This window comes from Panthera onca, chromosome C2 (assembly GCF_046562875.1).
Source record: "Panthera onca isolate mPanOnc1 chromosome C2, mPanOnc1 haplotype 2, whole genome shotgun sequence".
Classification (NCBI taxonomy): domain Eukaryota; kingdom Metazoa; phylum Chordata; class Mammalia; order Carnivora; family Felidae; genus Panthera; species Panthera onca.
The window spans coordinates 134,107,213-134,133,919 of NC_138347.1; the positions used below are offsets into that span (position 1 = coordinate 134,107,213).

The 26,707-nt window shown below is 41.5% G+C and overlaps 1 protein-coding gene across 4 annotated transcripts in view; it reads left to right on the forward strand.

Moving 5' to 3' along the window:
- The window catches only part of PLCL2 (phospholipase C like 2), a 195,382-nt gene that overhangs the window by 37,503 nt on the left and 131,172 nt on the right, over nucleotides 1-26,707 (forward strand). Inside the window, exon 1 of one of the 4 annotated variants that reach the window (XM_060638597.3) lies at nucleotides 8,831-9,582. The exons of the other annotated variants lie outside the window; for them this stretch is intronic. Coding sequence (XP_060494580.1) covers nucleotides 9,505-9,582 — 78 coding nt within the window. The 5' untranslated portion in view covers nucleotides 8,831-9,504. Of the gene's footprint in view, nucleotides 1-8,830; nucleotides 9,583-26,707 lie in introns of those variants that run through there. 4 annotated transcript variants of the gene reach the window in all.

Consider the following 26,707-nt stretch of genomic DNA (forward strand, 5'->3'; position numbering starts at 1 on the left):
AATTCAAACAGTTGGGGCTCCCCTTCCTAGTTGGCTTACTCACACCCATATTGAGCACCTTGGTGTGGGTAATGGGAAAATTGGGCTCAGCCGAGTGCCTGTGTGTGGCCTTTCCAATGTGATGGTCTTAGGTGGTTGAATAAGCCTTCCAAGAGAACCAGGTGGAGCCTTCGTGGCCTCTTGACCTAGCCCCAGAGGTCACACTGAGTCACTTCTGTTGCATTCTTCTAGTTACAAGTGAATCATTGGCCAGCCCAGATGCAGGGAGAGGGGAATGAGACCCTACTTTTTGATGGGACAGTGCAAGGTCACATGGAAAAAGACCATCTAGCATGAGGGACATTGTAGCAGTCATCTTGGAAATTTATGCAGAAGAGGAAACTACATCTTGATATTTTGATTCTACAATGCCAGATTTTTATTCTGTGAATCATTCAAATGTCTTGTAAAAAATTTAGTATTATGTAGAAAAGACTTTAGATGATTGCCTGATTATTCTCCTTTTAACCTGCTTGTGTTGCTATCTGACTTTTTATATGACTTTTGTATAACTGAAGAATCAAAGGACGACTGTTCAACAGTCTCATACCCTTAATCTGAGAGGCTAAAGTTAAGACTGTAAGATTTGTGCTAGTTTATTACAAGGAGGAGCAAATTGTCACCATGAACTTTGCAATCAACAAGGCATTTAAACCAGGAAGATAAAAGAAGAGACATGTTAAAATAATGCAATTTTTGTGTGTGCGGAAAGTAGTCTTTTAGATAATGTGTGAAAACTCCCCTTAATGCTAGTGACTATGCTGATTCCACATAGTATGCCCCAGAGGGCCACACGTTGGGGTTTTAGCACTGGCTTTCCATCACCTTAATAGTGAGGGTAATGGGGCAGCATCATGTGTTCCACCGAGTGCTGAGTTATCATGACCTTCTGTGTTGGAGGAAAGAAAGTTAATGTGACAACCTGGGAAGTTACTTCACCTCACTAGGTCTAGATTTCATATCTGTAAAGTGTGGGGTTGAAATCTCTCCTGGCTATATAATGCTTTGAGTTTATTGTTCTTGCACTTACCTGGGACTGGAATAAGGCAGTCATATGGCAGCTCAAAGTTAATATTAAATTTGGAAGTACAAGGGTCATTCAGTTAAGTTTTAGAAAGTTATTAAATTATAATCACCTGGCAACATTTATATACCTGTATTAAATAATCCCAAAGGTGAAATAGAAATACTGGAAGAAAACTCTGGATTAGATAAATTTTTTAAAAAGATGTGGGCATCATTCTTAAATTTACAGTATTTATAAATCATAATACTTAGTATGAAATATCGTAGGTAAAATTTTTAGTTTTATTCCTTTGAGTCAAAAACCTGAATTTACTCATTCAGAGCCTGAATTTAAATTACTAAATAACACTTTAATAAGAGATGGTACAATAGAGATTCTGGGGCTTTGTTCCTTAAGTTTTTAAATTTATTAAAATAACGTTCATCCCACCTTTTTGTAATCCACCGCATATATAGTTATGTCCTTCTTTTCATTACTAGTATTTTTTATTTGTCCTTTCTTTTTTCTAAATTAGGCTTGCCATGGTTTATCAATTTCATAATCTTTTTTTTTTTTTTATGTTTGCTTGTTTTAGAGAGAGAGAGAGAGACAGAGTGCGAGAGCGGAGGGGCAGAGAGAGAGGGAGACACAGAATCTGAAGCAGGCTCCAGGCTGGGAGCTGTCAGCACAGAGCCCAGTGTGGGGCTTGAGCCCATAAACTGCGAGATCATGACCTGGGCTGAAGTCAAAAGCTTAACTGACTGAGCCACCTGGCACCCCAGTTTCATAATCTTTTTAAACAAGGCTTATTGATCTTCTCTGTTGCTCTGTTGTTACCCTTTCGTTTTATTAGTTTCTGGTTTTATCTTTATTTCTTTTATCCTTATTTCTTTTTCTTCTCTTTTTTGATTTTTCTTTTCTTTTCTTTTCTTTTTTCTTTTCTTTTTTTTTTTTACTTTTAAAGTTGTATGCTTAGCTCCTTAATATTTTAGTCTTCCTTTATGTTATTCATTCTGTGGTTTGTATAGTTGGCTTATAAAAAATACATGCTTTTTCTGACTGACCTTTTTGGAGTCAGGTTGAGCAGGCGTCTGTCTTCCTGGAGATGCTTCCTCCTGGAGATGCTTCCCCCAGAGTGAGGGAAGAGTGAGGAAGAGTTACCTCAAGTAGCAGTGCATGAATAAATGTTCTTCCCTGGGAATCCTCACTGCAAAGATTCTGTGAATATGGACTTCAGAATGGTATTTTCTGGAAGCTGTGGCAGAAGAATAGACAAAACAATTGGAAATACATTCAGGCATATTATGAAATAAATAATACCCATATGTGCCACCTATATGGCATCAGTCTAAAATTTAGTCACCAGAAATGGAATCATCAGAACCCAGTTTTTTCCCCCCTCACTGCCTCTGAGAGTGAAAAAAAATCAGTGAGACAAAGAGCCTATGTGTTTTAAACAAACTGAAATAATTTGTCCATAATGTTTTGTTAATGGTACTGTTTATAAGTTAGTTACTTTATTACCTGAAAAAACATCTACCAACAGTAGCATGTAAATGTGACAACAGATTCTTGAGTCACTTGATTATGGATTCCAGATTCTTCAGTCTTTTTATTTAGAAGACCAGTGGCTTTAGAATATCATTTAACTTTTTTTTAAGTGTTTATTTATTATTTTTAAAAAATGTTTATTTATTTATTTTGTGTGAGAGTGAATGAGTGCGGGCATGCGTGTGTGCATATGAATGGGGGAGGGGCAGAGAGAGAGGGAGAAAGAATTCCAAGCAGGCTCTGTAGAGCCCAGTGCAGGGCTCTATCTCATGGGAGATCATGATCTGAGCCTAAATTGAGAGACATTTAACTGACTGAGCCACCCAGGTGCCTCTCATTTAACTTTTTAAAATGGCATCTATTAGATATATTGTTAATCCTTGAATGTTTTTCTCCTTTTATAGATGAATAAGAGATAGCATTGTATTAACTCCTAGAATATTCCACATATATATGTTGATTTTATTATTTAATATGATTATATGGTAAACTTCTATTTATTTATTGAGGCAGTGAACAACTGGAAAGATGAACCAAAAGTTTAAAAATTAGATATATAGATTAGAGAGAGTGAGAGAGAGCACTCAAGAGAGCAAGAAACAAGCTCCCTGAGCCTTGTAAGTGGCCCTTGCACACTGGCTTGGCCATTGGTGGGGGTACAGAGGGCCAGCCTTCTAGGGAGAATGTGCTCACAGAATTCAGGAGTGCAGATGCTTGTGTGGGGTTTTTATTTAAAATTAAAATAGATTTACTTATTTAACTGGAGGCCACCCAGTTCCTCAAATACTATCAATAAATAAGTGTTACTGTGTTGATAACCACTGTGTTATAACCACCACTACATGAGAATACAATAAAGCATTTGGAATTCAGTTCCTCAATATCAGATCATAATCTATGAATATGTTTTGTTATTCTGTTTATAGTTTTTCTTTATCCTTGCCATTTGGTAGAAATTTAGTGTGATAACTGCCATTAAAATTATATCTCACCTTCAATTAAAGTTTGAATTAGGAATTTCATTCCAGAACAAAATGGGTCAAAGCCATTTTAAAAAGAAGGTGCTTAATATTTTGACTTAAAAGCATCTTTAAGGGGCGCATGGGTGGCTCAGTCAGTTGAGCCTCCGACTTCGGCTTGGGTCATGATCTCGTGGTTCACGGGTTTGAGCCCCGTGTCGGGCTCTGTGCTGACAGTTCAGAGCTTGTAGCTTGCTTCGTGGATTCTGTCTCCTTCTCTCTCTGCCCCTCCCCTGCTCATACTCTGTCTCTCTCACTCTCAAAAATAAAGGAAACATTAAAAAAAAACACCTTTAAGCATTACATGTTTTATTTTATTTAATAATATTTATTTAATCTAGCCCATACAATACTTTTTTCTAAGGGAAGGGGGTCAGGTGGCCCACTTCTTATATATCTGTAGATAGCAAGAAATACCTGCTGCCTAGTAGGTAGAGAAATGCTGGTCAGATATTTTAATCATATCTTTTAAAATGGACAGTTCCACAATAAATTTGCCTTAGTAGAGAATCTTTCTTTTAAGTAATTAGTGCCAAGTAGATTGTTTCATTGGTAATCATCTGCCTTTGTCCTATAAGAAAGCTTTAAATACAGTGACTGAAGGGTCAAGGAACTGGTATATTGGAAATGTGATTTACCTGCTTTATGGAGGACTGGAAATTGGTGACTCCCTAGCCATTCTTGGCAAGCTGGCGAAATATCTAATAAATGGTAAAATCATTGAACCCATGAGCTAAGAACAGTATTTTGAGAAATACGGCATCTGGATTTCCCTAAGAGGAGATCTTATTTCACCATGCTTTCAGAATTATTCAAAGGCTGAGTGGGGATGTGGATGAGAAAAACAGGAGATGCACTTCTGCCTGTATTCTAGAAAAAGATGTGAAATAGAAGTGTGACAGACTTTAAAAGAAGAAAGTTCTAAATTCCCAGGATATCACTATTCATTTTCATATGCGAGTGCAGAAATGTTTTCTAAAGACAGATGCAAATCATTTTAGCATGATCTTTTACCATTGCCTCTTTCTATTAATTAGGCAATCATCAAGAGAGAATTTGATCATGAAGGGTCCAAATAGAACAATTTTCTATTTACGTAAGGACACAGGAAATACTAAGATAGCCGTGTGGAAGATTCACATCCAGGAAACTGGTAGCTGTGGGGGATAAAAAGTTGCTTTGATTTTAGTAGGTTGGTTAAGTTGTACATATTTTTAGCAGGACGAGAAAAGAGAGAGAGAGTTGCATGCCACTATTTGAAAAGAATGTGATACAACAAAAACTATTTTTAATCTGTGGTGGGGAAGAGGAAAATGCATGCTTTTTAATGGTTATGAACTTAGAAAATTAATTCCTGCAAAGCAGAATCTTCACTGCTAGAATAGAATTTGGCTTTGCAGTTTTTGTTATGTTAAAACTTATTCAATAAGCAGAATTTTAGTATTCAGAATTCACTGCGATGTAGAGTTTGCAATAGAAATGCTAAATTAAAACCTATTTTAAGATATAACCTCCCTCAAAATTTTAAAAGAATTCTGAAGTTTTGAAATGGTCTAAAAATGTAACTCTAAAGATTTGAAATCTCCTCATGTTTTTCTAACTGGATAGATCTTTCTTAGATAATGCATTGTGTCTCTTAATGCTCATAAAAGATTCTTTCCTTGGTCAAAAGAAATCATTCCTAAGATTTTATAATTCCGCCAAATATGGCTATGGAGGAGGCTATATTTAGGAAGTTAATCTTCCTGTGCATGTATTTGGTAATAGTATAATATGTATAAGAGAGGGCTTAGACACTTTGGTGTTAGGTGCTGTTGAAATGTATACTGCCAGTATATTTCTGTCAATAGAAAAATCACAATTGGCAATGGGCAAATGAAGCATTCTGTCTATAAATGGGCACAGAGTCCTTTCTTAGCCCACAATAATTAAAATGTGTGTATTATGTTTTAGGAAGAAAATCTTTTTAGAGACAGCTAAATATGCTACCTCAAAAGAAGTAATCAAATTGTGGGATTTAATTAAAGACCCTTTCATCACTCTTCTGTGAAGGCATCTATTGATACTTTGGAGAAACAAAAAGCTTCTGGAGGCAAAATTTTGCATATGGAGCCCTGATTTCCCTATTGATAACTTGCTGTAAAATTAGAATTAGAAAAGGGTTTATTGGAGAAAATAGCAACCCCTCTTTAGTAAATAACCTAAGATAAACAACCTTTAAGAATGAATTTGAAAGATGACTAAGTATAAGAAAATGTTTTAAGCACTTAAAATCAGCTCACCCCCTGCCCCCTCCTCCAACCTTTGATTGAAATATGGTTTGTGTGGGACTCCCCAACTAGCCAGGGTGGGTCAGTCTCCCTGAAACATGTAAGGCAGGCATCTCAGTCCTTCGCCCCTCGCTGGAGGGATAAGGCAAACCTCCTTGCCTCTGTGGCTACTTGCCACTCTAGTGATTTGAAGGTAGGGGTGGGGACAGGCAAACGGTCTGAGAGGGGTGTGTGTGTGTGTGTGTGACATCAGGAAACCTGGTTGTGAGCACTGGGGAGGGCCAGGCAGCTCTCGGCTGTGAAGGGAGCAGGAGCACAGCAAGAGAGCAGAAGCCTGGAGGCTGGTGAGTGAGAGCGGCCAGGGGTGCGTAGATGGACACCCGGATTTCCGTCTGCTGCCTCCTCTTATTATATGAAGGATCTTTAGCAGAGAGCTGTTAGAGCCACCATAGCACTCACCTCTCATTGGACTTTTGTTCACAAGGAATTTTGTTTCATTGAACTCCCAGTCTTTCTGTGTCAGAAACACCCAGTGGCATGGGGCTTAGTTCAGTTGCCTCACACAACTGCTTCTGTTAGTTTTGCCCTTAAGTAAACATCAGTTCTTGTTTTTCATCACATTTGGGGAATTTTCAGCCATTATTTCTTAAAACATTCTTTTTTTTTTTTTAACATTTATTTTTGAGAAGAGTGAGAGCATGAGCTGGGGAGGAGAGAGAAAGAGGGAGACACAGAATCTGAAACAGGCTCCAGGCTCTGAGCTGTCAGCACAGAGCCCGACGCGGGGCTCGAACTCACGGACCATGAGATCATGACCTGAGCCGAAGTCGGACGCTTAACCAACTGAGCCACCCAGGTGCCCCATTTCTTAAAAGGAGAAATGTTGCTCCTTTCTCCCTTTCCTGTCCTTCTGGAACTCCCAGCTGGTGGGACTGGTGGTGTCCTGGAGCTTTCTTAGTCTGTGCTGATTTTTCTTCATTCTCTTTTCCTTTCTGCTTCTCAGACTTGGTGGTATCAGTTGACCTACCTTCAGGTTTGCTGATTCTTTCTTTTGCTTACTCAGTGAAAATTTCATTTATTTCTTGTACTTTACAAACCCAGAGTTTCTATTTGGTTCCTTAAAAAAAAAAAAAAATCATTCTTGTCTACTTACTGATAATCTCTTTTGAACGAGACATCATTTTCCTTTAGTTCTTTGTACATGGTTCCCTTTAACTCTTTGAGCATATTTAAAATAGTTCACTTAAAGTCTTTGTCCAGGGGTGCCTGGGTGGCTCAGTCGGTTAAGCATCCAACTTTGGCTCAGATCATGATCGCGCGGTTTGTGAGTTCAAGCCTATGTTGGGCTCTGAGCTGTCAGCACAGCTTTGGAGACTGCTTTGGATTCTGTGTCTCCCTCTTTTTGCCCCTCCCCTGGTTAAGCTCTGTCTCTCTTGCTCTTTCTCTCTCTCTCTCTCTCTCTCTTTCTCACTCTCTCTCAAAAATAAATAAACATTTATAAAATTAAAAAAAAAACAAAGTCTTTGTCTAATAAGACCAATGTGTGTGCTTCCTCAGGGACAGTTTCTATTAGTGGCCTTTTCTCCTCTGTATATGAACCATATTTTCTTATTTCTTTACGTGCTGTGTAATTTTTTGTGTGTGGAAAAATAGATATTTTTAATATTGTAGCGTGGCAACTCTGGAAATTAGATTCTCTGCACTCCCCAGGGTTTGTTGCTACTTGTAGCTGCTGTTGCTTGTTTTGTGACTTTCTGTGCCAATTTTGAGCAGTTTGTATTCTTTGTCATGAGTCAATGCTATCTCTATTCTATTAGCTTAGTGTCTCTCTAGTGATCGGATAGGCATTGATAACTCCGCCTTAGCCTTCACCTCCTGCATGCACAGAACTCGAGGGTCAGCCAGAGGTGAGAGTTTAAAGTTACCTCAGGGCTTTCCTGAGCAGATACTTAGGCCCATGCCTGCACTTGACTATCTAGATTCCCAGGACTCTGTCTGATCGTTTTAGTCACAAGCTCTACCACTGAGCTATACCCCCTCTTTGTGTGATCTTTTTAAAGCGTTTGTTTGACAAAGCATCTCAATCCCCAAATTTTCTTCCCAAGCTTATTGGTTAGTTCATTGTTTACCCCAACAGTTATTTATTGTCCCAGGCAGCAGCTACTAGTGTATTTACTTTTGAGTGTTTTCGACAACTCCCTCGGGCAGCCGCCTCAGCTTTGGTAGAGTCCCAAGTTAGGAGAGCTGTGGCGGAGCCTGGAGCCCTTCGAGCTGAAGCGACCAGGCAGATCACAACACACAACCACACTTCCTTCAAAACAAACTCCACTCTGCTTCTTCTGGTAATGGTATCTGTACTGGGAATATGGGCTTTTTTCTTCAAGGCTCTTTGCTGAGCTGGAGAGCCGGGGATGGTGCCAGGGTAACTTATAATACCACAAAGTGGCCGGCTTTTCCTGCTGAGATCTAGCTGTTTTTTATTAAGTGTTCCCCTGGTTCCCCTGGTTGCTGCAATATTTTGGTGGTTTCCCAGTTTTAACAAAGTTGATTTTGACAGTTTTGCCAGTTTATTTGATGCTTTTATGGAGCAATGAACTTTTGGAGTTCTCTACTCTGCCGTTTTCACTAATGTCGTTTACCATCTGACTTTGATTTTATATAGGCTGCTATCAACTTCAAACAGAAACTGCTTAATTTAAACTCAGTCTAGCTCTAAACCTTTCCTGATGAATCTTTCTTACTAATATATATATATTTCTCAATGTATATCTCTCTCTCTCTCTCTCTCTCTCTATATATATATATATATATATGTATATAATAGACTATGGTCTATAGGCATATCTAGAGCAATTTTATTGATTTTTTTCCAAGTTAATGTAATAAAAATTTAAGATCTGATGTCTTTTTAATACGATTCCCTTGCACAACAATAAATAAGATAAAGCTTAGAGAATCCTAACAATTGCTGCAAGGTTCAACTTTCCCAGAACTTATCTAATTTCTAAATAAATAATGTTCACTGCATCTCTTGTATGTATTATTTGATTGATGACTGTCTTATCCACCAGTCTAAGAATCCTCTAATACAAACACAGTCTCTGTTTTTATCCATCTCTGTACCCCTAACACTAGGCCTGATGCCTGGCACATAGTAGGTGCTCAAGAAACGTTAGTAGAATGAATGAATAACTATAGGGGCTGTTAGATGAAACACTATGGAGTGAAGACCTTTATGACTTGAATTATCTAGACCTTTAAAATCATGGAGTTACAGGAAATCTTCCTGGGTCAAAGAGTACATATTCAGGTTTTATCCTTAGTTTTTGTGGCTTACTTAGAAAGTACTAAACGCCATATCCTATAGGACCCATCTCTTTTAATCACTTTCTGTTAGACTTTCAGGATAAATTTTTTGTCTGTATTTAAATGAATACAAAATGCTCTTAGGTCATATGGTATCTTTAACAAAAAGAGTGAAATCTAAATTAGAAGTCTCGGGTTTTAGCATTCTGAGCCTCGGAACTGTCAGCTTTGTGAACAGGTTAAGTTTTTCATAACCTTCAGTCACCCACTGATTGTGCCTGTTCGGGGACATTGGCACAGAAAATGAAGGACGATGGACGTCCCTCTTGGCTCTGTAAGGGCCATTGCTGTTTCCAGGGAGGATAGAAGATGGTTTACCCGCGTTGTCAGTGTAAGTCCGTGATACTCTTGAAGGAACAGTTCTTACTGGGTATTAGAAGATACCTTTAGGTCTGAATTTCAGATTTTGTTCCACTTTACTTCATGTATATGGAAGTAAATATACTTAAATCTATTAAATCTACTAAATATAGGTTTTTTTGTTCCTGTCTTTGTCATTTAGTGTGAATGACCTAAGTCACTATGGTTAATTGGCATGTTTTATTGGCACACCTATTTATCTTAACCAGTTCAAGTTATGAAGATGAGCTTTATTGTTCATTTTGTTTATTGCAGTTATCCACTGTACCTTTTTTTGTTTTTTTATTAAGATCTAATTCCCATGCCATAAAACGCACCCTTTTAAAGTGTACATTTCATTCGTTTTTAGTATATTCACAGTTGTGCAACTGTCACCACTATCTATTTAATTCTAGAACATTTTTATCTTCCCTGAAAGAAATATCTTGCCCATTAGCAGTCACTCCCAGCCCCTGGTGACCATAAATTTACTTTCTGTGTCTTTAAATTGCCTATTTTGGACAGCTTATATAAATGGAATCATACCCTATGTGGTCTTTTGCAGATGGCATGTTTTGCTTAACATAATGTTTTCAAGGTTCTTCCTTGTTGTAGAATGTAGAATCAGTACTTTATTCCTTTTTATGGCTGAATAATATTTCATTATCCAGATTTGCCACATTTTGTTTGCCCGTTCATCACTTGATGGATATGTGGGTTATTTCCACCTTTTAGCTATCATGAATAATGCCACTGTGAACATTTGTATATATTTGTGTGGACATGTGTTTTCACTTCTCTTTGGATATAAACCTAGAAATGGAATCGATGGGTCATATATGGTAACTCTGTGTTTAATTTTCTAAGGAATTGACAGATGTTTTCTAAGGTGGTCCAGGTGACTGTTTAAAGTTCACAAAACAAAGGACTGGCCTACTCACACTTCTTTATTTAGAAAAAAATTTTTTAATGTTTATTTATTTTTGAGAGAGAGAGACAGAGTGGGGGGGGGGGGGAGGGTCAGAGAGAGAGGGAGACACAGAATCTGAAGCAGGCTCCAGGCTCTGAGTTGTCAGCACAGAGTCCTCTGTGGGGCTTGAACTCAAGAACCCCGAGATGATGACCTGAGCTGAAGTCGGATGCTTATTAACCCATTGAGCCACCCAGGTGCCCCTGCCAAAGCATGCACCCCCATGGAGCACTGTCTCTGGAGGGCCTGGGATATTCCCGGAAAAGGGTCAGAGACCCTTATTAAACAATGACAAAAGATTGAGAGCTTTTAGTGTGCTATCTAATGTGAATTGCAAAGAGGAGGATATGCAGCATGTTTGCACACTTATTTTTGCTGCAAACCACTTTTCAAAGGGCAGCTTATAGGATGTAACACGCTTCCATTCCCTGATCCAAGTCTGTTTTCCAAGTGAGAAACTGAGGTCTAGGGAGGCAGCCAAAGTCTCCATGTTAATTAATTTCGTAATTGCTGAGGGAGCACCTCCCACCTGCTAACCTCAGTGTTAGGCACCGGGGAGACAATGACAGCAAATATGGGACAGGCGACTCCAGCACTGGGTGAGTAGTAAGTAGAGGACAGTGCATTGAACCTGGGGCACCTGTGGATGTGACAGTAGACCAGTTGGAGAGACAGATTTTGATTCTGTGAGTAATAATTGAAGCCAGGGACTGGATGAGGGCACCCTAGGGATGAGGAGGCAAGGATAGACCATCAGTATTTAAGGGTGCACAAAGAGCAGCCCCAGATGGAGACCAAGGAGGAAAGAGGAGGAAGAATTGGGACAGGCCAAGGGCTGCCTTCTGATAGTGCAGAGAAGCAGCACAGGCCATAGAGGCGGAGGCTTGTGTTCTGAGTCCTGCCTGCCTTGCTCACAGGTTGTGTGACACTGGCTACGTGTCACTCTAATTCGCAAAGGTTTGATTCATAAAAGGGCTGTAACTGTAAACCTACTTTATCAGCTGGTAGTGAAGCCTCGATAAAGTTTGCACGATTCGAAGGATCATACTTGGCATACACGAAGTGCTCAGTAAACATTGGGTGATAGCACCATTCTTATTATCAAGAAGAGGACTTGGAAACACCTGCCGTGTTCAGGATCACAGAGGTTGTGGGTGACCTTGGCAAAAATCCATTTCAATGGAGTGACAGTTCGAGGAGTGAGTAGGAGGTCGAAGAGTAGAGGCTGTGAATTTAGACATTTCCTTAAGGTTAGTTATGAATGGTTTGGCGGAGGACTGTTGCTGGGGACCAGGAGGACAGGTTTAGGAGAAATCGATAGGAGAGGTTTGAGCACACTTAACTGCGGAGAGTGAGAGGCTGGGGAGCTGGCAACGGTGAAGCTCAGCAAGGGCTGGGGATAATTAGGAAACAAACAGCTTAGGAAGGCGCACGGGATGGGCCCCAGAGCGAAATTGCCTTATGCCAGGACTTGCCTCAGAGCATCCAGATACCAGGGCAACTGAGACTGGCACGTTCCTGAAAATCAGGGTTCAGTGCACCATTGTGGCATTCTCTGCATAAAGAGAACATATGTCATACGTATCCTGAAAGGGCTCCTGGGAAGACAGGCAAGAGTCAGAGCATCTTGGTAAAGTCTTCTAACACCCTGGGAGTCTCCTTGGAATGCAGATTCACTTTGCAGCCATTATTAACTTAAAAGGAAAAAAAAAAAGCCTCCCAAATTTCATTCTGAACTGCAGCCATTGGCGCCTGTCCTGATTTCCCCGTGCACGGATGCATCTGCCAACACTCCCTCCTCCTCTGGTAGCCGTTGATGGGTTGTTCTTCCCGGTGTCCTGTATGAAGCAGGAGGAATTCCTACTCTCCCCCAGTCTTAGAGGGTTGGGGAAGCCCAGGCCTCCCAAAACTTACAGAGAGGGGGACGCTCTCTGTTTGCTGACACAGGAGCTAGTTGAGGTTAAGGAGCCTACTCCATGCTTGAATCCGAAGGAGCACGCGCAGCATGTGGATAGCTGGTGCACACCTCCACTGCCCTGTAGGGCCGAGTGTGCAACTCCAAGTCTAGGCTTTGTTTCCACACTGCTTTCTGGACTCCCCAAGGAAGGCCTGCATGGTACCTCCCATAGGCTCTCAAGGACTGTCAGAAGGCCGACACCTCTCTTTACAGATGGAGAAATACTGTGGGAGGCGGCTAGCACAAGGACGCAGAAGGGCCACATGATTCTGAATTTAGAGCTGGGGTCTTCCGGCCAGAATTTGCCTAGTGTGCCTCCTCCCTCAGGACCTGGAACGGGGCTCTTTGGCGATACGTGCTCCTAGTTTATTCCCTTTTCTTTTTGTCTAAAAAACATTTAATGCGGGTTAGAGTATGCTTTTGATTATTTCTCCATTTAACTTGAGGAAGTAACCTCACCGGTTCCTATTTTTGTTCCCGTCATTTTGAAGCCAGGGAAGACTTCCTGAGTAGATGGAAGAACACCCAGATTTTGAGGGAGTGCTCCAAGGGCACGAATACTTGCGGCTGAGAGAAAACAGTGGCCCTCCCTCGACTACTGCAGGCAAGAGCCAGTATTGGGAACAGCTGTGTTTAAAAGTCTCCTAATTGTTATTTATTCTGTCTGTGGATCTGCAGTCCAACAAATGTATGAATAGGACCTTTGCTGATCGTATCTCCTTGTTTTGATCAGAACTGCTGTAAATAAGGGGGCTATAGCGTACTGTTTGCTTAAATTCCTAGTGCTTTTACCACAATTCAGTGTTTTTTCTTTTGATACAGCCTACTTCAGCCTCTGTTCATTTCTAAGAAGTTGAATGTAGAGTAGTTAACCTAGAGTTCTGGAAACCCCCTGAGGGACTACGTCTCAGGTCTATGAACCCTGTCGCCTCTCTGAAACCTGAGTCCCTGGTTTTCTTATGCCTCATAGAACCCTCCTGAACTTCAGCATGTACTGAATTGTCTCAGTAAGTCTCCTCCTCTTCAGTAGTTCATGTGTCATTAATGGCATTGTTTCCAAGACCCAAGCAAGAAATCTTGGAAGGATCTTTACCTCCTTTTTTGCTCACCTCCAGCCTGCATTTGATTACTCCCATCTTCTGAGATGTGTATTCTAGTGAAGTCAGCCTGCACTCTTTCCTCTGTGTGACTGCAGGTAGGGGTGTGGGGCCTGTCTCTTTACAGGAATGCTTCTGCTTGGAATTCTCTTCATTTTGGCTAGCTCCCAGCCCCCCACCCACATGTCACATCTTCAGCAGAGCCCTTCCTCCCTGACCCCCCTTCCCAGGGAGATGTCTTTCCTTTGTCCTCTGGATTGCTATGTCTTCTTTCACTTCAATCTGCATGAAATTATTTGGTAATTTTGTATTTGCGGGTTTGACTCTTTGGCTAGATTATGGGATCTTTGAGGATAGGAATCCAGTTTGTACTTAAATATGTGTTTGGCACATGTCAGCACAAAAACTAGGGGCTGCATTTAATTGACTTGAATTTAGAAAAAGATATATGGGATCAAAGAGGAACTGTTAAATGATGCTTATTATTTCTTGGTTGATCTCTTTTTAGTCTTTTTTTTTTTTGTCTTCCTTACTCGTTTGCTTCTCTCAGTTAGAAAGAAGTACATAAAAGTTCTGTTCCTATAAAAACAATTTAAATATAGTCTTTCTGTATCAACAGATAGAATAACCTGGTATCTAATAACTAGATAATGGTTACATTATCACTGTTCTGTCCAAACGCAGTTTCATTAACATCTGTTGACGTCATAGAGACAGGGCATCCTCTTAGAGGCTGAGGGTCCAGGTTCCAGGCCTGGTGCTGCCATTTATGACCTGAATGACCTCAGCTATGTCTCCAGTGTTTTTTAGGCTCTGTATAAGAGGAGACTAATAATACCTACCTGATAACGTTGTTTTAAGGATTAGATGAGATATTGGATATGAAAGGGTTTTGTATAGTGTAAGACATAGAGTAAATTCTGATATAGAATAACTTCTCATGTGGTTTTTAAGTTGAATCTGAATTTATATACATTAGTTAATTAGGCCTGGATTTGATAATCTGTCTACTAGTTGGTTTATGTAGTATCATCTGTAAGCATGTGTGATGTTTCAAGAACTCAGTTTTCCAAATCTTTCTCTATTTCATGTCAGTAATATCCTTTTTTGGTATTAACGCCTTCGGAATATTATTTCAACTGATTGTTCTATAAGACCATTGGACTGAAATTTTTCTTCTCACTTAAAAATTTTTGGAATTCTCATTATTTCTCTCCCATGTTTTGGATAATATTGAATTAATGGTATCATTTTTTTAAAGGTTTTATTTATTTTTTTAGAGAGAGTGTGCAAGCGAGGGAGGGGCAGAGAGAGGGGGACAGAGGATCTGAAGTGGGCTCTGCACTGACAGACTGATAGTAGCAACCCCGATGCGGGTCTGAAACAAACGAACTGTGAGATCATGACCTGAGCCAAAGTTGGACACTCAACCAGCTGAGCCACCCAGGTGTCCCTTAATGGTGTTGTTCAAAAAAAACTTGGTAATAAGATTTAGCAGTTTTTGGAGGTATTTGTTTTCATCTCGGCATGAAGACAAGAAGTAAGAGATGTTTCATGGTTATCATTATTTTGTTTGGCATTTCTGCCGAATTTTCTCTCCATCCATTGCCGTTCTCCTTTGGGAAGAGGCCTCCACTGCATAGTCATATGCTGGTTTGTATGGGGTGAGCATGATACCTGGTTGGCACCAGGATATGTAGGAGATCTAGAACATAGTCTTCCCTTGCACATGTCTTTAAGGTGTAGGAGAAACGAATTTGAGGTGTGATCTACAACTTACCGGTTGTAGACAGAATCTAAAACCCAGTTCTAGTCAAGGGGAAATCAGCCTGCCCTGTTGTCCTGCCATGTTGGCTGTGCCAAGTCAAAGGAAAAGGAAGAGCCCATTGGAATGAAGGTTTTTTTTTTTTCTCCCTCTTTTTTTCTTCCTTTTCTTGTTTTCCTTGTTCTATCCATTTTTTATGGTAATATGAGCTCTAAGGCAGAATTTATAGTTAGTACTATTTGGCTGTACGAATTCATAGTTTTACTTTTCCTTTAAGGTTGATTTCAGCGCCACTTCCTGGGAAGAAACCATACTAGTTACACACTGCCTCCAAGAAAATGGAATGTACCTAAGTATTGTTAGACAGGGGGAGTACTTTATAGTGGCTGCAGCTCAGGACATTCTTGGATGAAGGACTGAGAAAGAGGAGCAGAGTAGACCCAGGAGAGAAGGCCACAGCCCTCCTCTGAGATGTACTTTAATTACCTAGCAGGCACCGCCGCATGTGAGAGCCTTGTCCCAGAACACTGGACATTGTAAGGACTTTTTATGTGGGGGAGGGGAAAGGGTATGTTAAAATCTCCTATGAAGAGTTTTGTCGAACATTCGTACCTAGTTAAATAGGAATCCACAGTAGGCCATCATTGAAATACGTAGCACGTTAACGAGGCTGAACAGTAGGGTTATACAAGGAGAAGTCTCCCTCACCATCTCGGCCCCTGCCCCTCAGTTTCCCTCCCCACAGGTGTGTGGTCCCAGAGACGGTCGATGGACGTGCTTGCTCTTCGTAGACACATAGCAGCATATGACAATAGTGTTCATCACTTTGCTTGTTTTTCACCTCACGCTACTTCCTGGTATTTTCCAAGTCGGTCTGTGAAGACTTTCTCATTCTCATGGCTGCACAGTACTCTACTGTATTGATGTATAATTTATTTGACTGGTTTCCTCTTAAGGGACATTTAGGTTGCTTTTCATCTTTGATTATTACCAAAGGATCCGGAATGAAGGAACTGGTTTTTAAATTCTCTTCCTGGTTTGAGAAAGCTGAACTAATAAGATGTGCTGTGTTGATATGATTTTAATAGTTTGTCCTAGAAAAAAGAATAAAAGAAACTATGTAGACTCTCTGTTTCCAAAACAATAGAAATCACATCTTAAAGCTTAAATGCTTAAAGCAGAACTAATAAGGACCCAAGAACCACAACAATGGTCTAAAAATGTGCGGCTTCAGTACGTCTATGCAGGCAGCTACGCCCAGGTGTATGTACTATGGAAGAGTTGAGCATGTGTAAGAGATGTTGTTGGTGTTGCGGTCCGTGAATAAAGGAGGGAGCTACTGCGCAGGCAGACCTTTGTGTCCTCTGAAAAGACCAAGCAGTGATAAAGGAGACCTAGATGCCAGCAAACTTCAGTGACCCACAAACAGTTCCAATACAGCACGGCCATTGCTCTATGGGCTAAGTGCAGGCACTGTGGCAGCACGTGCTCTGGAGCGACGTCTAACTCAAGTGTGGCAGAAACAGGAGAGGTTTACCCCGAGGGGGGGCCTGCTAAGCTGAGCCTTGAAAAATGTGTTTGGGGTACATAAGTTAGCTATGGGGTGGAATAGTGTAGGGACCGTGTTCTCAGGGAGGAAACAGCAGCATGCCCAGAGACCATCTGGTCCATTGGAGGAACTTCAAAGTGTGTCTGAGGTGGAGTGGGGAGAGGAGGCCTGCAAGGCGGTCCCGGGTCAGGATATCCACAGCTCTCTGTGAGAAGTAAGGAGTTGGGACTTAGCAATGGGAGGCCACTGATACTGGGTGTGTGAAGTAACCTGCCTTCTGTTTGTAAGATCTCATGCTGACTGCCAGGCGGAGAAGGAGCTGGGAAGGGACGGGAGCTGGGAAGGGAGCTGTTGCAGTCATCCGAGTGAGGGGCGATTGCTGGACACAGGTGTGGAGGCAGAGACACAGCCCTCTGGTTGTTTAGTTAAAAAAGAATTAAAAACCGTGCATTTAATACACACATCTTTATGAGCTTTCCGTGTTGTTTCTTTGAATAAACCTTAGAAGTGGAATTGCTGAGTCAAAGGAAATGAGATTTTAAAATCTTTTAGTAATGTAGTCAAATCGCTTCCGTAAAGGCTTTACCAATTTTCAGGTGCGCTGGCAATTCGGACACTGCCAGCTCCCCACAGCTTTACCGTCACTGAGTTAGTTACCGTTCCTGGGAATGGACATCAGTCTAATAAGCGGGAAATACATGTCTTTCCTCTGTTTTAATTTGTTTCCATGAGTACTGGTGAGCTTGAAGTTTTTTCATGTTTACCTATGAATTATATTTCCACAAATTGCGTATTCATGTTTTTATTTTTCTCTTCAACCGTTTATCTTTGCCTTTTTGATTTCTAGGGGCTCCATAAATGTTTAACCCTTTGTCTTTTATATATATTGCCGCTATATGTTCTGATGTTCTTCTAATTTGTTATTCTGCTTACTTTTGTTCAGGTTGTTTTACTGAGCAGAAAGATTGTGTTTAAATGCAATAAAATGTTTTGCTCATGCTTTCTGCCTTTAGTTTAGTACCCAGAAAGTCCTTCCTCAACCCTGGGTTATATAAATATTGGAATTCGTATAAAATATTCACATTTACTTTCATCTTCTACCTTTAAATGCTTAATTGATCAGGATTTTTTTGGTGTGAGATGTGTTGTGGGAATCTACCTTTTTAGTTCCCAATGGTTAAAGAAAAAAGTTAAAATCTTTTCTGAAAGCAAAAATCAGGAACCCTCTCCCAAGTCTAGCAAAGAATTTTTAGGCAGTTTGTGTGGGGAGGCAGTCTCAGAGACTGGATTTAGAAAAATTGGTATTTCTGAGGATTTTGATACTATTTTACATGGTCAAAAGAATCCAATACATGGGAAAGTTCAGCTCATAACATATTGCCCACAGTTAATACGGGGTTGCAATCTGCATTTCACCAACTCAGAGTTATCCTTTCTCTTTGACACATTAATTAACGTTGGAATGACTTTTCAGATGGATGGTGGCTCTAATCTTTGTGTATTCATAGGTTCCTTTCTACACAGGACATCCAAGATGACCCATTCTCTTGACTAAGGCAGAGGCAATAAGATCAACACCAAAGATTGTAGAGTCTTGACCCTCAGTGCTGAAGCAAAGCCTCAAAATGACTCAAGAAATCTTAGACAATAAAATGCCGCAGTCCCTGACATTCATCATTTTGGCAGCAAGATAAACATTTTCTAAACTTTTAGAAACAAATATATATGTGTACACACACACACACACACACACACACACACACACACATTAACACTCTGGAGCTTGATTTATTTTTCCTGAGAAAAAGCACTGCCCTGTTGTGCCTGTTTAGGAGAGAATGAGAGAGGAGTCTGGTGACAGGACAGTTTGTACATGCCCTCTGGGGCTGTGCTGTTCCTTTTAGTATATGCCCTTGGCTCTCCAGTGAAGCCTTGCTTCCCAGGAAGTGCTCTTTGCAAGAGTCTGAGGTGTGGTTTGGTGGCTTTCAGGCCACCCAGATGCCATGTGTATCTGTTTGATAAATTCTGTGGTTTGTCTGTTCTGTGTTTTGCCATCTTGTTTAAGAAAAAAAAAAGGAAAAAAGCAAGCAAGCAATGATATGTTAAATGTTTATCATTTTACATGAATTTATGGAGAATCTAAGTGTAATTGCACTCCTGAAACAACTAAAGGAATTTTCTTGAGGTGATTTGGTCTTTTTTTGAGGATATAAATATCAACTATGAAACCGTACGTTAAGATTTTCTAAATACTTTTTTTTTTCAGCGCGCTAAGCAATAGTTTTTCAAAAAGAAAGGCTGTAATTGGCTACTCTTTGCATATCCGAGATCAATAAGAGAAGGTGTATTGGAAAGTCATCCTTTTTTAAATTATGGCACAGGTTTTCTGCTATTATCCAAGTAGAAGTATTAACCCTTAAATCTTATCTTTATAGTTCAGGCTTTCCAGCGTCAGCTGGATTTGGGGTTGGATAGGTCTTTATTGTGGGGGCTGGTCTTTGTACGATAGGATGTTTAGCAGCATTCCTGGCTTCCACTCCCTAGAAGATAGTAGTATTCCCCCCACGACCAGGGCAATTAAAAAATGTCCTTGCAAACCTTGTAAAATATCCCCTTGGGGGGCATATAATCCCTGGTTGAGAACCACTGTTGTCATCAACGCAGAGAAGGTGAAGTTGGTCAGATCAGGAATTAGTTCTCTTCAGGGCAGTAATAGGCCACTGGAAGAATCCCTTTACCTGGACTTCAGTGGAAAAACAATGAAATCTCATAGCACTGAAAGACACTGATTAAACTAACAAGTTTCAATATAACAATATTGAAAATGAAATCAGTGAACTGAGACCTGAGGATAGACTTGAAAATCTGGGAGGTTATTTTCTAGAAAGACTGATCTGATGTGGGCTTCAGTTGATTCCAGGCAAAGGACAGGAATCATATGGCACTTCTATGGTAAATCAGTTATGGCCGTTAAATTTAGTTGTTTGCTGCGCTAATGGCATAAATCAAAGAACAGGATGCTTCTTTCCGAAAATATCCTCCTGCCCTTCTAAACTGTGCTGGCTATGCAAGATTTGCTGGCCTTCTGTGGATGGTTGACCTATTCAGATGAAACACCCACCTGCTGTGAAAAATCTGGAAAATCAACCAAAGCCTGTAACAAAACCCTTACTTGGTTGTGTGTTTTAATGACTACACGTTATACACTTGGCTAGAAATTAGTGGTGTGTGTTTTCCTCTCCTATGGTTCAATTTCCACTGTTGCCGATTTTTAAAGGTGCTTCCTTTTTATTAACACTGGTAGTACAGGTCAAACAAAAGATAAAAGAGCAGACTCAGTCTCTAGCAGAGAATCTTAATTTTAGGATATATATACATACATATAATACATATATAATATGTATATATTATACCTATGTATTTATACATACAATATGTATATATAGGATATGAATTATTATATATATATAATGTATGTATATATGTATTATATATGTATATATATCATATGTGTATAATTTATGTAAGTGTATAATATATACAAAATATATTACCATTTTATGTTGGATTTTTTATAGTGTAATAGAAATTACTTTATGAAAAATAGGTCTGAAAGGTGGCAATTGATGTGTAATTTGATGTTCCATATTCAAATTTAGTTGTCTTACATAATTTTGAGTACTGCTTTCAACCTTAACTGCCTACCTAATGCAGTGTGTTAATTCATTGTTAAATATATTTTTATTAACTACTTAGCTGGAGTGAATTATAAATCCCCTGCCAAAAACATTGCTTTGCTTATATTGGACAAGCGATTAGTCATGTTTGGATCTGTTTTTAAAAAACATTTTGATGATTTTAAAAAGCTTTCAGATAATTACATTAGGGATGAACTGTTTCTACACTGTATAAATTGCCCTTTAATGCATTTTTAAAGGACTGTAAAATAATAATTAGAACTTATAATTGTAGTCAACTTTCAGTGATCATTGCTAATAAAGGAAAGAAGAGGTATTGTAGAAAACAAAAAAGCACTTGGAAAGAAATGCAAGACACCTAGCTGTCCTTAGTGTCTCTCTGTCCAGCCTGCACTGTTAATATACAGTAGGAGTTGACCGGCCAGTCGTGGGGGGGAAGCCACAGACTCGGAGAAAACTATCCACTTGTGGAAGACGGTGTATTAATGTTTTGTTTTGTTTTTTTTTCTAGCAGATTTTCATTAGCTCTTGTCTGAATGCATTTCCATATGCAATCAAGAAATAGGAACCCATTTTTTATTGCCTACAATAAGTACAAAGATAGCATTTAGAAACATTTTGATGAAACTGATGTCAGACTCTATTCTAACTGGATGCCTTGTGGAAACACCTAGAACAAAAAATGTCCCCAGGGCCTCTCTTTCCTTTGCCTCTTCTTTTGTTAATGCCCCTCCCAGGCATGAGTTCTTTATATCAAGGATTTACATTCTGCTTACCCCTTCCATATTTGTGACTGAAAAAAGAGACAGCTGACACTGTCTAAAAATTAGAGCAGAAGAATTCAGCAATATGAGAAAAATTTATGCAAGTGTTTGAGGGAGGATATTAGTCCCGTCTCTAACTTTTATTCAACTTAAAAGCAGATTTAATAGCTATCCATAGTTTGTTTGAATTATCTGACCTTGTCGCTGTCTAAATATAGACATTTCGAGGAACACTGCGGACCCATGATTTATGTTTTGGCTTCCTTCAAATCAACTAAGGCACATATGTGCTTGTGCAAATGTTGGAAATCTAATTCTCACTGTAGATAGCACCAAGGGTGAACGGGTGATCCCACACTCTTTCTCATCATGTTTTCTTTCAGGGCCATAGCTGAATAGCTATTGCAATTTGGATAGATCCAAACTACTAGTGTTTAGTCTTCTAGAGCTTCTAGGTCCATTGATTTAGAAACAAATGTAGTTTATTTATTTAGTCTGTGGATTTTTCTTTTTAAATCCTTATTTTAGAAGAGTCTGTTGGTTACATTTATTGGGATGTGGCAATAATGAGGCTGAAGTCATGGGACTGATCTCTGCATCCAGCTCTTAGCTTTGTCCGATTCCGTTATTGTATATTGTGGTGCCTCTAATGAGGTGGTCTTTGGGGGCTGGGGCCAAAGAGAGCATCCTTCCATTCCACAGATTCTTGTGACTATCTGTTGTGCTGGGCGAACAAGGTGACCGCAAACACATAAGTCAATGAGAAAAAACGATCAGGTAAGGGCATGCTGATTATTAAAATTAGGTGAGGCAATCCAACGATAGTTTTTTCTGGAATAAAGTTGATAAAGATGGATTAGTCCTCAGTGGAACAAAAATGATTGATGGATTTGTTAACAGTCCAGGGTCTTGTTGTATTTGCACTGCACAGAATACTGGGGACAGCTTTCATTGGGGTGATACTTTTGTTATTTGCACTCCATCTGTTTCTCTGCAAAGTGACATATTTTAGAAAACCTCAGAAAAATGTTTGCTTCCAGACACTATAGAAGGAGAAGAAACTGAGAGACTGTCCCCATGCTGCACGGCAGTGGGGGAGCAGAGAGAGTCCCCGAACATGTGGGTGGCCTGTGGTACCTGGGCCTTCAGGTGTAAAGAAATAATAATAATTCATACTGTAAAAACAAAATTCTGTAATTGAGACAGTGGCATTCAAAGCCTTGTTCAAAATGAGAGGGGTTTGAGGGAAACCATAGAGAATAAGAAAAAAGACTTGTTAAATGATAGGAAGACAGGGAGCATGTGGATTCCATTCAAGTGCAAAGCATCCAGGCAGCTGCACCCTTCTTCCCTGCCTTCCCTGCAGCCTCTGGAGTGAGCTGTCCCTCTGGTGGGCCAGCACTCCCTGTCCCTCCGGCCCTTCGCCTCACCTACGGATGCTTTTTCTGCGTTGGCTTTCCTCCCTCATGCCCCAAACCCTCCTCCTTTAGGGACAGCATCGTCTGTTCAGTTTTCCTCCTCGTCAGTTTTGTTGTGGGAGAGTCCAGCTCTCTGTCTTAGTGTCTGTCTCCCTGTGTCCCCCACAGCTGTGTATAGCCTGGGGTTTGCTTTTACAAGGGCCACCAACAAGTTCCATATTGCAAAATTTAGTCCTTTTAAAACAAGCCATAGTATGAGGTCAACGGGGGTTTGAATCTTGGCTCTGCTACAGATGAATCAAGTGACATTAGATAAGTCGCTTGCCCTCTCTGAGCCTTACATCATAAAATGGGATGCTGACCACTTCTGTTACACAGACTGAGCGTGACAAGGTAGAAACGTGCGGAATAAGCGTCTACTAAAGTGTGTGGCGCGTGGTTCCTCAGCCCACGGGAAAGGCCCCATGAGGGGCCTCCTACGTCTGCACAGAGCCGGTGCCCTTCCCGCCGCCCCTGACTTTGTGGGCCCGCGGTCCTCCTGCCACTCCCAGCCCTGGGCCTCCACGCTGTTGTCCGCAGGTTTGCTTCTGACGCCGCCTGCGGCTTGCTGGCCGCACTGTTGCGGGGAGGCTGTGAGGGGTTGGCCCTCCGCCTGCTCCTCTTCTCCCCATGTGGCTCCTGCGGGTGCTTATGGTTCTCAGGCTCATCTCTGTTGCCTGCCAATATTTTCACTGGGATGCCCGATATCCCCTTCCCTCAGCCATCACCTCTCAATTCCACTGTCACATTTCCCTCTTACCTGTTCTTGTTCCTTCTGTATTTGCTTTCCCTAAATGTAATTGTCACATAGAGTGATTTCTGGAAGACAAATCCATCATTCCCTGTTGAAAACCCTTCAGCCAAGGCTTTGGCCCAACAGCGTGAGCTTTAACACCTCACATGACACTCAAGACCCCTTTCCCCCGGAGCCTGCCTGCTTGGCAACCGGTTCGCGTCCCTCCCCGTGTTGCGGTAATGCCCTGATAATATCCACCGCCGGCCGGGCTGCTAACACGTTGCACTTGCTTCTCAAGCTTCGTGACGTTTGCTCGGCCTGCACTGCCTTTCCTCCTTTCTTCGCATGGCTCACTTTTGCTTACCCTCAGCACAGACTTTGTCTGCACAAGGCCCTGCGAATCCTGGGCGGAGCACGCCCCCTCCCCGCCCCGTGTCCCCCACGGCACCCCGCCTGCTGCACAGGCTGTCATTGTGACCCATTTTCAAATGAGTAAATAAAACGACAGAGTGGACTGGAAGAGGAGATGCTATTTTACATGCTCGTGTGTGAATGTACACAGGGTTGCTGTGTAAACTGTAGGTTTTCTTCAGGGGCACAACAGAAAAGTTTGAAAAGCTCAGATCTGCCAGCCGCTGCCGAAATTACGTTTGTGCCTCCCCATGGATTGTAAACCCCTCGAGAGCAAGGACTGCTCTTATCCTCTTAGCCCTAACGTTTTGCCAAGTATGTAGTCAAATAAAAAGTTTGTTATGTGGAATCTGCTAATCCTCAAAGAAGCAAAAAGGAGGGGGAGATAAGGGGGTACATGGGTTCCTGGGATGAAGTGCATGATTGTGTGTGAAGTTGTGTGTGAAATACATGATTGTTCTGACACTAAGTGCGTCACTAGCTCTGGGCCCCCACACTGAGGCTCTGTGTCCTGTGTACCAGTCGAAGCCTGTGTGGGACACGTTGAGTGAGGATCTGCTGAAGAGAGAACCTGTTCTCTCGTCCAACTGTGTATGAGAGATTCTGTGATTGTTGGGGGCGGGGGGGTGGGGAGCAGATCTCTGTTACTTTAGGGACGCTGAGCTCCACCCCGTCAGACTGTGAAATGGCTTTGCTGCAGCCAGGGCAGCCGAGGAAGGAAAGGGCAGTCGGGTGAGTGGTTCCATGTAGACTGTCCTGTGCATTTTCCTCTGGCAAGCCAGAACCCCCCCCCCCCCCCCCCCCCCCCCCCGCCGGCAGAGGAGTGCATCCTCCCCTCCCAGGGGCCCACTGAGGCCATCCTCAGAAGCAGCCTCGGGGCTGGAGCCTCGGGGTGCTCGCGCATGGCATCCCCACACTTCCCTCCTCGTCTTCCCTCGCTGCCCTGCTCTTAGCCCTGCCAGGGACCGGTCGTGACTCTGTAACACACGCCACTCTTCCCTTCTGGGTTGTCCTGTCCTCTTTCTGGGCTCCTTGTCTTTCCAGCTCAGCATGTGTCCTCAGTACCCTTACTGTTTCCTCTCGTTTGTTCCACTGTCTTCTCACTCCGCCTTCCTCCTCCTCTTCCATCCCTCCCCTCCGCTGCCTCAAAAGCAAAGAATAAAAGAAACAGCTGGATGTCCGAGGACTTCCACTTCTTTGGGCACCCTCACTTAACAGAGCGAAAGGAATCTGTTGTGGTGTTACCGACCACATACTAAAAAATGGTCCTCCAGGGGGCCCCACCTTGCTTACCTCCGTCTTTGTGGCGTAGCATGAGACCATGCCCCGAGTAGGGAACGCTGGCCTGGCGCAGTCTGCTGTCCAGCCAGATTGCGTTACTAAGTAGTAAGTATGGTGCCTCTTGGCTGGCTTGCCCCTCGCATCTCCCCCCTCTCTCTTCCATGCCCTGATCTGTCTCCTTTCAGATGTTGTTATCAGTGCTTCATTTTATAATCCTGACATAAACGGCTTTGACACAAATGACAATCTTGACAGATTTGATATTATTAAAAATACCAGCTGAGGAATATGCTTGCACTTCTTGAGGTCAGACACTTCATTTGTGAGAAGTTGATTCTCTGAGTCTAAATGGGTGGGTCACGGGGAGTGCAGCTCTTCTCTGTCCCGGCTCTGAAATGCTTTCACTGGCAGGTCGCCTCCTGAGGGTTGCTTGGGGTACAGTCCGAGCTACCTGAGAGAAGTAACTGCTGGAAGGCTTGACTGCCAGCCTATCCTGAGAGCCCTCAAGCTTGGCAGGAGTTTGGGCAGCAAAGGATCAAGGACCTAGCTTTAAAAAAAAAAAAAATCTTCCTATGTTGGCATTATTGTTTTTCTAATTTTGCACACAGTGCATATTTTCCACAGAAAAAAATCAGACATAGTAGAAAGTTTTTAAAAAGAAAATGAAAAATTACACACTTTCTTACTGTCTCCTTGTTAGTGTATATCTGTGTAGGCTTTTGCATATACACATAACATATATAATACTTTTAAAACGTTCTTCCGAAATGTCATTATATTACCAGCTTTTTCAAAAACTTAATATATCAGCACAGATTATCTATCCATGTAATCAGTATAGTTTTACAACATTATTTTAATATTTTCAAGGTGTTTTATTATTGGGTAATTCTATAATTTTTTTTTTAAATTTTTTTAACGTTTATTTATTTTTGAGACAGAGAGAGACAGAGCATGAACGGGGGAGGGGCAGAGAGAGGGGGGGAGACACAGAATCGGAAGCAGGCTCCAGGCTCTGAGCCATCAGCCCAGAGCCCGACGCGGGGCTCGAACTCACAGACCGCGAGATCGTGACCTGAGTTGAAGTCGGACGCTTAACCGACTGAGCCACCCAGGCGCCCCTGGTAATTCTATAATTTTTGAACCAACTACATTTAGGTTGTTTCCATTTTTTTTAGTATTACAAAATAAAGGATTTTCTAATCAAAGTCTATTCTAGGGGCGCCTGGGTGGGTGGCTCAGTTGGTTAAGCGGCTGACTTTAGCCCAGGTCATTGTCTTGCGGTTCGTGGGTTCAAGTCCCGTGTCGGGCTCTGTGCTGAAAGCTCGGAGCCTGGAGCCTGCTCCAGATTCTGTGTCTCCCTCTCTCTCTGCCCCTCCCGCACTTGTGCTCTGTTTCTCTCTGTCTCTCAAAAAATGAATAAAAACGTGAA